Consider the following 16,139-nt stretch of genomic DNA (forward strand, 5'->3'; position numbering starts at 1 on the left):
AATGTAACACGCTGACTGCCACGCGATTGTCCCACGTTCTCCGTTCACTCGTATTCAATCAAATGTGTATCGTCTGAGATCAGAAGGTTTCACAGATTAATAATGCACTTGTTACTCTACTACATCATTCCTAATGACAGCAATATACTTGAGAAGTTTGGGAATCTAAAGGTTTGGACACACTTATCACTTCCGTGCCAGTGTACCCAGTGGTATGTAAGAAGAGACCCTCTATGCCCCTCTATGCCCCTCTTCTTCTTACCACTGTCGGTACTGCAACAGGACTGATATTTGTGCCTTTATCGTAAGTGGTCGAGACGATATTCACCGATTACCACAATGGTAGTGTTATTCGGCAGAATATCTGCCATCTAATCGTACCAAGTGGGACGTAAATATAACGACGATAAACGGAATGGAATCTCATTGCTCGAAATGATTTCCGCGAGACGCGATGAGAAGTGTCGCGTGATTCGAAGGAGGTGACTAATAACCACAGACCAAGAATGACGTGTTGCATGCTAAACAGGGGCCGATGCCACTTTTCTATGACGACGACCAACGTGAGAAATTCAAGCACTGCGAGCTCGCTTTCACACGTGAATTCGCATCGGCGCAGGTGCATGCTGCGGAATAAGGAACCTTGCATTATTCGTGCAGTTAAACGCCGACAATGCGAATGCGCGTCCGTTACCGTAACCAGTGTCGTTCTAGGTAATCTCTGCTATCTCGTAGGCTCGCTGCACATTTAACAGTCAGCATGCAGTCATCCGACTGTTATGTCACTTGGATCCTACGAGAATAGACCTGTGCCAGGGGTTCTCAAACTTTCTAATAAACATTTCCAATGGAGAACTTCCTGATCCTGATTGCATGTGAAGTAAATGATAATTAAAGACATAAAAAATTCGAGAAAAAATAATTTTTACACGATGCAAAGTTTGGTGATTTGTACAATGTTTCATACAGTTGGGAACCCCTGACCCACTGTTTCGTGGATGCGATTGCAATTTATCGGACGCTCCATCCGTAAATCGCCGTTAAAGCGACAAATATACCGCGGTTGCGTGCAACAATTTGCTTGAAATCGAACGTCCTTAGAAAAATCGTATATGGCGATTCGTCGACGGAGCGTCTCGTTCTACTTTCCAAATCGATTAATGCGTGCTAGCCCGACGTGCCTGGATGTTCACGGACCTATTGCGACTTTGATCCATGAAACGGTCCTGCGAATCTGACTAGCCTCTTTCGTAAATTTTACGAAGCATCTGTATGGAAATTGCGAAAATGGGTCAAGGGGGTCCACCATAAATAGCGATTGATTTTTTGTCGATCGTTCGTAGGCCATCGATGACGCTACCCAGTGGCAACGTCTTCCTAGTTACGCGAAGATACATATAGAGCTCGCTGCCAGGCAATTACGAAAGAATAAATAACTCTAATAATTCATTAACTATTCCACGGCAAAAAGTTGTATCTATTTAGAGAACACGAAGCTGCAGAAGTTACATCGACGAATGAAAAACATCGTGCATCTGTGAGTAATTACGCGAACAGTTCGCTAAATTGATTATCCAACGTGTCTCACAGTTAGTACATACAATACCTAACCTGAATTTCTTCCGCATTCTTCGAACGGTATTGCCGTTTCTTGCTGGGAAAGAGGTTATTTTATCATTAATATTGCTAATTGCACCGTTACATGTTGGCAGGAGTGTTCGAGAACTGTTACGTAAAATCACTCTGCGAATGTACCCTTCGAATGGCCCTCACACTTTATTTTATTAACTCGTAAAAATCGTGGTTCTTCGATACCGGGGATTTCAAGGTAAGTAATCATTATTCCTGCAATGGGGACACTTCTGAGACAACGGTGTCGGACGTAACGTCCATCACAAGGGAAACGTGCAATATTTTTCACGATAATTCCAAGCAGGTACCCTCGAGGAAGTCCCTCGCAGAGTGCACAAAGGCAGCGACCATTTTTCCTCGTCCGCGGACCGTGAAGCAGTTGCAGATGCTACAAACGCGCCTTGCTTTTCGGTTTAGACGTTAAATTGCTCGGATAAAAGCGTACGTTTCGCTCGGTGAAGCGATTCATCGCTCGGCTCCGCTGGGAGGGGCGAAAGGTTGTACTTCCTTTTTTATTTCTCATCGCGATCGATGCAATTGATGAACGATCCTGACGCGAGTGCTGCGCCGATGAATCGTGTCAGCGGGGAATGCAGGTCGACGGTGAACCGGAAACGGACACCCGCGGCGCACCGAAATAGGGAATGGAAATCGCTTCCTCTTTTCGTTGTAACGATCGGTAACGATCGGGACGGTCAGCCGAGATCGAGAGGTGTGGAATCCGTTCCGGTCGACGTAATCGTTGCCGGATGCTTAGCGCTTCCCTGACGAAAGAGTTGCGATGGATAATGTCCGTTTCAAATACGCGGATATTTTTCGCGTTTGGTGCAAGCTGCGTCGAGGCAGACGAACGCGCGCACATGGGGACGAGTTAGGTTATCTTGATCATCGCGTTTGCCACTGTGGTACACTCGGTTAAAAAGTGTAGCTCTGGGTAACCATAGGTGGACGGCGTACAGTGGTTCAATTTCACACGGTTGGTATACCTATTCCTTGGGAACACTTCTAAATAGATAGCTGATCAACTCCATGAAATGAATAGTAGTATGTAATGATAGTTAATAAATTGGTAAGTTAAGGGGAGGTTCTGGTCTAGAGCCCCAAAAAATAGGTGATATTTAGGAATTAATTAAAGGAAAACTACTATATATAATTTAATGGGACTTGTTGCACTGTATTAAGGATGTCTTATGTTATAGAAATATATTTTTTGTTTTATAATTAATCAGTGCAAACAGCCCTGGGGAGTCGTTAAAGTTAAGGCGTCAAAAAATTGATCCAAATCGGTGGGACCTGTATCTCTAAAAGTTATTATCCGATTCGACTGAAACCTTTTTTATTTTGAAGATTATTCTATTTTCTAGGGGGGGGGGACTAAAAAAATTACAAAAATTACATTTTTTTTAGAAAATAACGACACTTCACGTTTGAAATCACTTTTCCCTGTATTTTTCGTCCTTTCAACGCCTTTAAAAATAATAAATTTTCAACTTTTTGTAATTTTTCTGATTTCCCCATAGCCAGAAGTATATTCTTCAAAATAAAAAAAGTTTCAGTCGAATCGGATAATAATTTTTGGAGATACAGGTCCCACCGTTTTGAGAACAACTGTTTCGAGAAAAACGCGTTTAAAGTTTTAGGTGAGTGCCGAGTGGCCGGGTGTTACCCATGCATTTGCCGCTACTCAAATGCCTATAACTTCGGGAATTTTACGATTTTCAACAAATCCTTTTAAACACGCATTCCTAAAAGGTTGAACATTCGAAAAATGAAATAAAAAAAAAATCGACATTTAGACCAGAACCTCCCCTTAAGCGCTAATCAGGCAGTACTACGCTATACACTATAGGTTCTGTCATAGACCGTATTTGCTGAATATTGTAGAAGAATTCGATGAGATAACCGTGTGGAATTGGACCACTAGTTGCAGCGAATTTTGTATTTTTATGATAAATAGCCTCAGAAGCTTGTTACTACTCGCTATAAGCTCGGTGCTTATCTCGAGTCGCGAGCATATAGCGGATACTCATTGTATATGTATACTTTTACTACGAACGCTACCATATACTACTATAATCCGTATGCTTCCATATGGATTATGTAATATTTTGTGACAACAAAGCCTAAGGAGTATTTAATTGCACTCAGTTCTCCCTAATCACTTTTGCTTCCCCATTACGAAATCGATCTTACGGAATGAAAATTTACGAAGTACCATTTCCCGGCTTCTCCGAATTCTCGGTGCCCGGTGAAAGAATCAGAGAATCTCTGGCGGAGTCATAGGACTTACGTACTTACGTCATCACAGGACGGAACTAAAATCTACTTTCAGAGTGTAAGAGTGGCGCCGTATACCTAAATCGGTGTTAACATTTCGCCACCTCGCGGTGACGTGTTCGGTTACAACGAAACCGGAAGAGAGCCATCAAAATAGTTCACCATTGACGCTTCTGCTGGGTCTCTCGGTTTCCTCCAAGTCCGTCCGCATAACTGCATAATGAAGGAGTTCCTTGATTTTCGGAATACTTTTTAAAGAAGATCATCGACGCCTCTGCGGATTATCATTATTGCTGTGTCATTCGGCAAACAGAAAAGAACCAACCGAGGCCAAGGCGAATATTTTTCATACATTTCGCATTACTACTATTTTGTCCATTGTTTATTTAGGGCGAAATGAAAACACAAGAACTGACACCATGCGAGGGCAAACGAATTACGATTTTCGGTGTTCAGTAACGGTGCCAGTTGGCGCCAGGAGTGTGCATAAATTAAGCATGTGGCGCTACTCGGAAATACAGAAACACCGCCCACGGAACAATGTTACCATTGATGGATGAGTTACTTCACTAGACAAGTATTAAACGTAAAAATTCCAGAGGGCCTGGCGTCGGGATCGGTATGGCAATTTGTAAAAGAGATGAGCTGAATTTCTCAAGCAGCACATCAACTCGTTCGTCGTCGGGATACAATTACACTTTTCTTTTTTTGCAGGAATTCCTCGCTCGGTCTCTGAAGGCTGTCGAAGAATGCCGTGCTATAAATTATCGCGAAATGTACCATACTATCAATCTATTTGTTGGTGACTTCGTACACGATAAAAGCCTAGTTCCTCCTCGATTAAAATTCGCTAATGTATTCCTAACCTACGAGCAGTCCAACCTTCTCTATGCCATGAGATATAGACATCGTATGCAAATAAGCAAGATTTAACACACAGCAACCCATTAAATCAATTTAATTTAATCGTGTTCAAATTGCCTCTATCGGTGTTTCCTGTTTATACTCCAAATTATAATTCACCCACGGCCGATTAAGGTATACCATCATCCTTCGAATCGTCGTGTGTATTAAATCATTCGTCGGCGGTGCCTGGGTCTTTTTTTTACTCAAGCATAACACCGTTGGGCGTAACATTGATTACTTAGTACTGGAGGAATCTTCAAGAATTGTAAAACTGAATAATTAAGGTAATAAAGACTCGTGTTGTTTTGTCTTATCATAGTGACTTCCTCAATGTTTTCGATGTTATCGTTTCTCGAAAGCAACATTTAAGTACACTCGGTAGAAAACATCGTTCCAACTACACGAATGCAACGCGGAGAGGCCTAAGTTAACACGATACTTCGTGAATACGCCATTAGGCTCTGTCCTAGACGGTACTCGCGAAATATTGTAGAACCGTTCCTCCCTGCATTTGCGGTAGTCGGGGCGATATTTCTCAACCGAATCTATATTTATGGGGGGTCAAAGCCTGGCATCTTCGTATTACGTGCTAAAAGATATATAATGTTACATCAAAATCCTGTACATCGTAAAGCGTACCCGTCAAACAGGTTTCCCGGTTTTGTTTATTTCATTTCTTACCCAGCTGTATCATCTGTTTGAACTTGCGCATGTAGTAACCGCAGGGCGAGAATAAAGGCAAGAAGTTTCGACTCGTGTTAAACGGTTTTGCATATGGATACAATAAATTCATCAACCATCTCCGGAATCCGAAAGTACATATGTAACAGTACATATGTATGTACGTCTGGTCACGTTAAATAGGTGGGGAAACCTACGTAAATCCGGTCGACGTCACAGTGCCATTCCGAATTCAGGAAATTCTTTATCCTTCTTCTACTTTGAGCTCGTAATGTTCACCATTGTTCACCAGAGAAGTTTTCATCTAGATTGTTAACTGAATAATCTGGTATTCTTTACTGCCATTATCTTTTAGTCGGATTATTCGTCACTCAGGCGTGTCACAATTGTCCTTCACAATTGATGTCTGTTGCAGAAGGTTGTATGCACTATACAGCCTTGCCGACCAGTACGTATTATTGGAAGTAGTAGTACCAGATCTAGGAGTATTAGAATTACTAATACAAGATCTACTAGCAGTAGAACTACTAGTACTAGATATATTAGTATTAGAACTACTAATACTAGATCTACTAGTACTAGAACTACTAATACTAGATCTACTAGTACCAGGGCTACTAATACTAGATCTACCAGTACTAAAACTATTAATACTAGATCTACGAATACTAAAACTACTAATGCTAGATCAACTAGTACTAAAATTACTAATGCTGGATCTACTAGTACTAATACTAGATATACTAGTACTTGAACTGCAAATTCTAGATCTACTGGTACTAGATCTACTAGTATTAGAACTACTGGTACTAGATCTACTAGTATTAGAACTACTGGTACTAGATCTACTAGTATTAGAACTACTAATACTAGATCTACTAGTACCAGGACTACTAATACTAGATCTACTAGTACCAGGACTACTAATACTAGATCTACTAGTACCAGGACTACTAATACTAGATCTACTAGTACCAGGACTACTAATACTAGATTTACGAGTACTAGATGCACTAGTAGTAGAACTACTAATACTAGATCAACTAGTACTAAAACTACTAATACTAGATCTACGAGTACTAAAACTACTACTGCCAGATCAACTAGTACTAAAATTACTAATCCTAGATCTACTAGTACTAAAATTGCTAGTGTTAGAACTACTAATACTAGAACTACCAATACTAAATATATTAGTACCAGAACTACTAATACTAGATATACTAGTACTTGAACTACAAATTCTAGATCTACTGGTACTAGAACTACTAATAGTAGATCTACTAGTACCAGGACTACTAGTAATAAAATTACCAACAGTAGACCTTCTAATACTAAATCTAATAATCCCTGAAGCCACAATATAATTTCCAATCCAACAACTACAACTTCTATGCATTACTAAGCGCATTTCACAGTATTTGATACTTATTTTATCGTGTACCAATTCTGGTGCGCATAGTCTCAGAGACCACATACGACCGTGTACCACATCTGATACACGAACCACGTTATAGCAAAATCATCAAAATACCATTGGCAGTCGTGTGTCAAACACACAGATGGCACGATAAAGTTTACGACACGTGCAAATTTGTTTTACTACTCCCTCGTCGACTTGTAAATAATTGCAGTCGCTGACTCATGCCAGAGAGAGGCTGCGCGCGAGCGCAGTTACTTCTGATCCTGTTGTTTCTCAAGATCGCTGACACCATTAACGTAACCTTATTAATCCCGGCCGTATACGCATGCACGTGTACCGCAAGGCTGCACACAAGGACGCCCGTAATGCCAATCCGTTTTACGCACATGCGCGCTTGCAAGTAGATAATTCTTTCAAAATCAACAATTCTACTTTCAGCAACACCAGCAAATATCTCGAAGCTTTATTCTTCATGTTGCATAGATTGCGAAATTGACACGCATTTTTAATCAGCATTACACTTTTCCTGCTAAAAGAGAACATGAATCTCGCAATTTACTACTTAACAAAAGTACAAATGCAGTTTTAAGAATTGTAGAATGGAAACACCAAAGTGGTTAAGTGCCAAGTGATAGTTCCTTAATTATGGAGAGAGGATATTTGATTAAATTTGATATAAAGGAACAGCGGCGGTTTTAACAGGCGATAGATGAGCAGTTGCCTAGGGCCCCCTTTTCAAAAAAAAAAAATTATGATCTTACCCAAACTGTATATTCTTTATGTACTACTACACTTAGTCCGATTTTAGTAAACTACCTCTTCATTTTCTCGAAAAATCGACCCCTCAGAATGTTTGCCATCTGGGCCTTTTTCCTTAAGGGATTTGGAAATGGATTTTTCGAAAATTTCGAAATAGGCCTCCTCCCTTAAATCCGCCACTGTAAAGGAATGAATATACTATAGACACCCTTGAATCACAACAAACACTAACTAATTACAGAAAAATTTAATTCTACCCAAATTTGGCACTCCCACTTTACAATTAATACTAGCACATCGTTCCGGCCCAATGGAAAACTTCAGCCGTCTTCCTCAAGAATTTAATCGAAAGGGAAGGACCCATTGCGCAATTCCGAATAATTCTGAAGCAGAAACTTCCGACAGAACAAACGGGGGCGTGTGATCGATTTTCTTATTTCATTTTCGCCGTGCGTAAATTCGTGACGTAAACGGCGAGGCGTCTCCACGTGGGATACAATTTAAATGCAATTCAAAACTAGTTTAACGGAGCCGCGACACAAGGTATACGTCCCGACTTCCCAGATATTTATTGGTTGACGTCAATTTGAGGAATATCGAAAAGTCGTAAAACGCTCGGTCGGCGCCGTTTAGTCGGGCAACGAATCGGCTTTATGGATGTACATACGATTAGGGATTCAAATGTGTGCTTTCGAAAGTGCGTGGAGAGAGAAAAAAAATTGGCTGGTCGCGTTAATGTTCGTCGCCGGCGAGGAATTGATAGGAATACGAGAAGCGTCGGGTGCCTTCACGACCGAGACATTTTGCTCCCCTTCAGTTTAACAGTACATCCGCGTTGGAGCATGCGCATAGAGGCCGACGAGATGAAATTGCAATTAGCGGAAATATACCCAATGTCACTTTAGCCCGGGCAGAAATGTAAAATTATTAAAATCGTCGTAATTATGGGAATTTTATTCATATTAATTACATTACGCCCGAAACACTTTACATTGCTTCGGATCAATTATACAACCTTTCAGAGTATTGCCTTCATATGTCATTCGCGAGCCTTTTTGTGGGCGAATGGAATAAATTGTAACCGATCGGCGAACGATAGGCGGCAGGCGCCAGACGCCTCCAATGTGTGCCGCCTATCCGAAGGAATTTATTATGGACCATAACGCGAGGCTACATTAAAATTCTACAGACATTCCGGTACGTTATTCCACAATATTAACAATACAGCGAAACGCTTAATTAGCCCGCAGCAAGGAAACACGTTTTACCCAGTTAAAAGTGTTTGTAATATATATTTTTAATGCGGGGCCCGATCAGCGCTCTTTATATTTATTTAATTATAAATTGATTGTAAATAATTATTTTAGAATAGTTTTTTACAGTGACTGCCCAAAATTTGTTTGTATTTGTTGGATAACAATACCTAGCCTTTTGTTTTATAGAAAACTAGCTTCACTCGGCTTTGTCCGAAATTTAGATTCTGATTTTATGAAAAAAAGTGTTTTTATTTATTTCTCTTGTGCAAGTAGTCACATTCATCTGGATTAGCTAGGCATAATTAGCTGAGGTACCTTTCGTGACCCCAGAGTTTACCGTTCGAAAGTTTTTAGGCGACAAACACGCAAACACTTTCTGCCTTATATATTAAGATTTAATATTCATAAATTACCGATTAACCGATTTTGCCGGCCCTGCTTGCGCCCCCCTAGATCGGGCCCTGTTCTTATGAAAGATGCGGTAGTAATGTTGTACGAGTGCGTGTAAATAAGTAGACATATATTGTAAATATAAAAATATATATTTGCAAATTTACAGGCACGCAGTAATCGGCGCTTTATTCTTATAACAAGCGATTCGTGTGAACTGGTTCGAAATTTTGATAGTTTCTCTGTACTGTTTAATTAGAACTTGTAAAACCGTATGAAGATCTAATTGTTCCCAGTGTCCTGCTTATTCAACAAGTGACACTTCAACATTATTAGCATGCGCGTCTTTAACGGCGACCGTAGGCGTGGTGCGATTGGTGCGCTGCGAAGTAAATGGAGTCACGTTAATATTTATAATGCGATCTTGGGAGATACGAGTGATCTCACTTACGTTTATAAAATTCCGTGAAGTTCACGCTGGGCAGGAGAGAACGAACCTTTTCCATTACAGTGGCTTTCGCTGTTAAAGAAGCGTTTGTGTTCCATATCTAGAAAGGAGATAAGGAACCATGTAAACTAAAAAATGGGGGAGAGTTGGGGCACTTTGATGCAAGGGACACAATGAATTAATATTCTCTTGATATCTAGAAACAGTTAGAAGTTCAAAACATGATTAAAAGACACCCTATAAGCCAGGAGTGTCGAAGAAGCGGCTCGCGAGCCGCGGTGGCTCCTTCTCCTCTTCGCCTGCTCCGTAGAACCATAGGAGACCGGCCCTCTCCACACTTACTTTACTCTAATGAATTTCTCCTCCGAGCCAGTGATGCCAGAACTGTGGGTTTTCGCCCACGGGCCCTACCCCCACTCTATGACCAAGCGTACCCCCTCCTAACGCCTGTACCACACCACACAAGCATACCCTTACCTTCTGTCCGTGTGCCGTACGCGCTGCCTGGCCGGCGCTCTCCGCCTAGAATTTATTTCACCGAGATCCTAGAGCTTGGGTCGCAAACAGAAAGTCCGAGGTTCAAATCCCGGTGCGAAGATTCTACCTTTTTCATTAATTATTCTCTAACTTCTCTTTCTATATTCTCAGTAGAACAAAAACTTGAAAACTGTTAATTTACAAAGCAATTTCGCAAATGGCTAATGTACAATGTTGCTCTCCTGCCTTTTTTATACATAAACAGAAATAAATCTTATTTATGTATAATATTAAATCTTATTTATGTATAATATTAAATCTTATTTATGTATAATATTAAATCTTATTTATGTATAATATTAAATCTTATTTATGTATAATATTAAATCTTATTTATGTATAATATTAAATCTCTGTTTATGTATAAAAAAGGCAGAAGACTAACATCGTCATTAGCCAGCTGCGAAAATGCTTTGTGAAATTAATAGTTCTCAAGTTTTTATTCTACTGAGAATATAGAAAGAGAAATTAGAGAATAATTATTGAAAAAAGTAGAATCTTCGCATCGGGATTTGAACCTCGCTGAAATGAATTCTCGGTAGAGAGCGCCGGCCAGGCAGCGCGTACGGCACACGGATAGAGGGACGGGTATACTTGTGTGGTGCGGTACAGAGGCTAGGAGGGGGTACGCTTGGTCATAGAGTGGGGGTAGGGCCCGTGGGGGTAGGGCCCGTGGGCGAAAACCCACGGTTCTGGCATCACTGCCTCCGACTGCCGCACTCTCTCCTTGCAGAGTTTCCTGCAACTCCTGGAGAAAAATTAGTGGGAGAACCGGCTGACCGGGGGCCCGACTCGTGCGGCTCTCGGAGTGGGGAAGTTCGACACCAGAGTTGCGAGGCGATCCAGTACGCCGTACTGGCATATATGACGTCACTTCGCTTGGATTGGCTTAGCGTTGGTATAACGTCACGGCGTCACCAACCACATATAAGTGTTCCTCTTCTCTTACGCCGTACGACCAAAGAGAAGATATCGACGTCCGTTACGAAAAGCAGCACGTTTCACTTTGCCACGTAAAGAAGCACAGTTCATCGTTCCTGACGAATAGGTATTAGCACGTTTGGTCTTCCACCGCTAGCATATTTGACTGCTTAGCCACGAAGAATAGCACATTTCGTACTTCGGATTCTACTGCAGAAACTATCCCGGTTCGGCGCGTGGTTAGTTTACTTTAAATTATTGAAGTGCATTTTGCGTCGAAGCATTCAACTTTTGAAAATATTGTTTAATAAATAATAACTCCATCTAGTCTCCAAAAGGAAACACGTATGAAAATTTTAATCTACATAATTTAAGTGCGGTATTTTAATGTTTAATAAATTACCAACCTAGTACTAAATAAAAATCGCGTCGGAAGGTACTTAAGTTGATGCACTCGATGTTTCGTAGCCAACCATCCAAATGTACTGCTTTTTGTCGCTACAGTCGGCACATGCTACTTTTCGTGGAAAACCACTCAAAGATGCTAGTTTTCGCAGTGAAAACCGAAACGTGATGGAAATTTTCTTACGAAGACAAACGTGCTGTGTTTCGTAAGAAAATTGAAACAGTTAGTCAACCCTGTCCTGTAGATATCAAGATAATATTAATGTTTCACTGTGCCTCAAGTCCCCCTACAGTTTATACCAGCGATGAGCAACCCGTGGGCCACATCTGGCCCTCCAACCACTACCCCGCAATTGTTTCAATTGCAAACCTATGTGAAAAATAACAAATTCACCTCATATATTAAAATTCTTTGATTAGTATATTTTCAGTATTCAATATTACGGCCCGCGTAGAGTATTGGACTTCCACTTTTGGTACACTAGAGGACAAAGGTTGCTCATCACCGGTTTATACTTTAATATTTCACAGTTCTTAAGGAGGTGGTGGACAATTTCAGCTTAAAAAAATCGATATTTTCTACTTTACTGCTTCTGAAAGTCTTATTTTAAACAAATGTTCATGCAAAAAATCAAATAATTGTCGAAGTTATAGCAGCGAACGTAACACAGTGTACCGCCGAGTAACCGCGCGATAAAGGTAACACCCCGAACTTTGAAGCCGGTTTTCTCGAAACACCATTTTCAGAAACGGCGTACATCGTAACTCTTGAACGAATGAATATTTTCACTTCAAATTTTAAATGGAGCTGTAGAATTCCATTCTCTATCGTGTAGAAATTCCGCATCAATATTGGATGTTTGTAAAACATTTTATAACTGATTAAAGACGATTTTTCCCCGTAAAAATGCGGAAAGAAAATTGATTAGCGTGTAACTTCCACAATTTTTGTTCAAATTCATCGGCAAGTTTCCACACTGTAAACATTTGTGTATAGAATAATCACCTCAAAGCATTTTGTTTTCAGATGATTGGTTCACCTGAATCGATGTACACCACCTACAGGACTATCTTCTACGATTAATAACTTCGACAATTTTATACATTCCGACGATTTTTATTTTTTGTAAATACTCGCAAACATGCCCACAATAGATTGTCAAAAGCATGACTATAACGATTGTTTTGTAAAAAAGTAATTTAGCGTCAAAGAAACTAACGATTTTACGTATCCAATAGTCCACTACCCCCTTAAGCTGTTTAGATATTACTTGAACAAGATCCTCTCTGTCCCTGATAGACACAGTTACCCCACAAATTTCGTCCTCGTCAGCCATGCATTCGCTAAACTGCTCCCCGATCGCTGCGAGCACCATCTCCTTCCAAATCTTTTCCTAAGAATAACGAGTTCCTTATTAACTAGTTTGAGATAACGGTAAGAATTCTGGTACCTACGGTATCACTCTTATGGCACTTCAATCTCCACGTTCCACCGTGTTGGTTAACGGGTTCCTCCCACAATGGATATCTTTCGTCCCTCATCAAATGGTAACTGTATCTGACCTAAGAGTAATAGAACATGTTAGTACGTGCAGCGTTTGGTATAAAAAATATTTATGGACATCGCGTAACAGATATGTGCTCACCTGCATGGCGCTGGCGTTTGGTATATTGTTGAAGACTGCCCAAAAACTTTGTACAGTGTTCACGGTATAAATCTTCGTTAAATTTTCTTTATACTCTTCGACAGTCGTGCCAGAAACAGCTCTGTCAATTTTACCAACTCTTTAGAACTGTCTATACACACAACGAGCAAAGAACGATTCAGGTCTTTCATGATGAATTCCTAATATATCAACCTTATAACATGACCAAGTGTAAAAAATGCTACTTAAACGATATTTAAATCGCACATACACTTTACGGTACGTGCAATACACGCTAAAGTTATGTCCATAATTAAATTGCCAGATTTCTAAAATCGTGTATAAAACATCTACTTTTGCGATGACAAAACGCGATAGAATCGACTTCCGATTTTATTCAAATATCTGTGCATAGCATTGACGTTGGTATTAATGAAAATAAATTAATATTGACGATGTATAATATAAATAATTTCTGTTGCTAAAATCGCAATGATCATCGAACTACCTATCTGTAAGTGTATGATACTAGGAAACCGCATTTATTTGCGTAGAATTCTCTGATGATACGATGAAGGGAAGAAGGAAATGAAGCGAGACAAAAGAAATAAGGTAAACACGTATGCAACGTTGCGCGATGCATTCGGTTCGAAATACGACGCAGCAGAAAGTGGATATCCCATCTTACTTGTCCAGCCAGAAGGTCCACGAAGATTGCAGCGGTATCCCCGACGATTCATGTTTCTCGATCGTTTTAACAGTCTCGTCGGAAAACACCGGCGTCTTCGACAAGTCCGCCGAGCTACCGTCTTTTAATTCGCACTGCACAGCGGCCATGTTAGAGACGACGATATATGTTTACATACGTCTACATCGTAACGTCAAAAATCATGTGATCGGCAAACAAAACGATAAAAACGAAATGTCATTGCACAAGAATTTTGTTATGCCACAGAGGCAGCGAGTGTGTGTGTCAACGTTTACAGCAGGAGAACGTATGCGTTTCCAGTGAGCTTATTAATGTAATAAATCGTTATTGGCGGGCACTTTAATTTAGACTGAAAATGGAATATAGATTTGAAAATTCATTATCATAATAATGTTCTGGCGCGCCACAGAGAAGTGTATCGGCGTAGACTACGTATTACGTAGAACATCTTACAATAATGAAAACTTTGTATCGTGTGAACTGCAGTACCGACTCATCCACGAAGATAAAAATTTAGTTGCAGTCGACTGTGTGAGTGGCACTGCAATCTTGTTCCTTTCTGAATCGATAATGTTGGATATGAGAGAAATTTCAGTTAGGTGGTAGGTCTATTATATACGTAGTGCATGACCAAACTGTTTTATCGCTGGTCGATAAAGCAGGGATTTTGTTATACAGTTTTAAGATTCCACAGTCGGCAAGTGAAATTCTATCGACCAAGGCTACTCGAACAAAACATTACAATCTCCGTCGTGTACAGTGCTGCTGTCTTCGCGGAACTTACAAACTAAATTCAAACATTCCCTCGCTGTAAGATTTGAATATCGCTTCGTAATTATAGTTTATCACTGTCCCCAACGATACACAGCGAATTCCTTACACTCATCTTTAACTATACACCACATATCAATTACAGTTTCAACGCGATAATATTAAATAACAATTATCCATGAAACTGTATTTCCTTTAGCGCCGCATTTCCCAACTCGATTTAGCCACGGAATCCTTTCAAACGTTGGCGTCTCATTTCATATATGAAGGATTCATCGAAATAGCTAATTTATATATAAAACAGAAAAATTAGCCAAACTTCGTATCGCGGAACCCCGAGGTTCCCTGGGTGACACAAGTTGGGAGACGCTGCTTTAGTGCCACGTCTGAGCAATGCCACTATATAGATTATAAACACTAAATTAAATTAAACCCACCTAATTTTACAATCCAATTACACACATGCTCGAAAGCCAGCGGCACTCACACAACTACAATGTGTCGAAGGGACATGCGCCAATCAACGATCCGCAAGCTTGCGCCGTGGCGTATGTACGCTTGCGTTGTATGAAAAGAAGAGCGCTTGGAATAGAGAGGGGGAGGGGGTGAAGTGCGGCACGCCGTAACACTAACAACGACACACGGTCAGTCTTCTGCGAACTTTCGGGTGCGGTGGTCGTTTAGTCGGTTGCGTATCAACAGAGTGCCCACGTCGTTCGATTCCCTGTACTACGTCCGCTCGACTGATCCGAAGTCTGACAACCACTTCAACGGTAAGATAAAACAACCATTAACCACTATCGACATATCAGCAGCCTAGAAGATCGATCGAAACGTAAACACACTGTCCGTGGGTGTGACGTTTTAAAACGCACAAGATAAAAGTCATGCGCAACGAAGACACAGTCACGCACGTGAACTTCGCGTTAGCTTCGAAAGTAGATCAGCTTGTATAGAACCTGTTTTCTCCTCGTTTACCAACGGTGCTTCCTGTTCCTCTTTCTCGACACCTTTTCCTCGACTCTCTTCCTGTGCCCACGGGAGTCTTGACGCGTCCCTGTCGATATTTATTTAACGTTCCGATGCACGGAGGATTCCGCTCTCTGAGTTCGCGGGGCTTATTTATAGGTTCGATCTATCCACGATGACGTCTACGGTTAGTCACATAAACGAGACCCACGTGCTATTGGTAAGTAATGGTGGCTCGGAAACGAGTTCCCCGATCATCGATAGACTGCCAGGGGATACGTTCAGCTCCCGCGTGACTTTTTAACCCGTCCGGTGCTGAAAACATGAACCGCGTGCGGGACTCCTCTAACCTCATTTCTTAACCATAGTCGCTGAACGCCTATCAGCGTTCTCCGCATACAGTGCGTCC

At 40.9% G+C, this 16,139-nt stretch overlaps 2 protein-coding genes and 1 long non-coding RNA gene across 3 annotated transcripts in view; 2 read left to right on the forward strand and 1 right to left on the reverse strand.

The window, feature by feature from the left end:
* Positions 1 to 197: 197 nt before the first annotated feature.
* On the forward strand, positions 198 to 5,128 carry LOC143372254 (uncharacterized). Its single transcript, XR_013086246.1, has 3 exons — positions 198 to 1,537; positions 1,713 to 4,528; positions 4,624 to 5,128. It is a non-coding gene; the product is annotated as an uncharacterized LOC143372254 (long non-coding RNA).
* Positions 5,129 to 9,457: 4,329 nt separating this feature from the next.
* LOC143372366 (eukaryotic translation initiation factor 4E type 3) lies at positions 9,458 to 14,332 on the reverse strand. Its single transcript, XM_076818513.1, has 6 exons — positions 13,970 to 14,332; positions 13,282 to 13,402; positions 13,091 to 13,198; positions 12,907 to 13,029; positions 9,776 to 9,872; positions 9,458 to 9,706 (listed from the first exon to the last, which is right to left on the reverse strand). The coding sequence occupies exons 1-6, from the start codon at positions 14,116 to 14,118 to the stop codon at positions 9,672 to 9,674; spliced, it is 633 nt and encodes a 210-aa protein (XP_076674628.1). The 5' UTR covers positions 14,119 to 14,332; the 3' UTR covers positions 9,458 to 9,671.
* A 1,047-nt stretch (positions 14,333 to 15,379) lies between these two features.
* The window catches only part of LOC143372361 (ATP-binding cassette sub-family G member 1), a 57,918-nt gene continuing 57,158 nt past the window's right edge, over positions 15,380 to 16,139 (forward strand). The window contains exon 1 of the mRNA XM_076818499.1: positions 15,380 to 15,534. The gene's annotated coding sequence lies outside the window, so the exon portion shown is untranslated. The remainder of the gene's footprint in view (positions 15,535 to 16,139) is intronic.

This window comes from Andrena cerasifolii, chromosome 1, assembly GCF_050908995.1.
Source record: "Andrena cerasifolii isolate SP2316 chromosome 1, iyAndCera1_principal, whole genome shotgun sequence".
Taxonomy (NCBI): Eukaryota; Metazoa; Arthropoda; class Insecta; order Hymenoptera; family Andrenidae; genus Andrena; species Andrena cerasifolii.

Coding starts and splice junctions, on each gene's coding strand:
- LOC143372366 (XM_076818513.1), bottom strand. CDS start 14,118: ATGGCCGCTGTGCAGTGCGAATTAAAAGACGGTAGCTCGGCGGACTTG. Junction 13,199..13,281: donor CAAACGCCAGCGCCATGCAG/GTGAGCACATAT, acceptor TATTACTCTTAG/GTCAGATACAGTTACCATTT. Junction 13,030..13,090: donor AGTGCCATAAGAGTGATACC/GTAGGTACCAGA, acceptor CGTTATTCTTAG/GAAAAGATTTGGAAGGAGAT.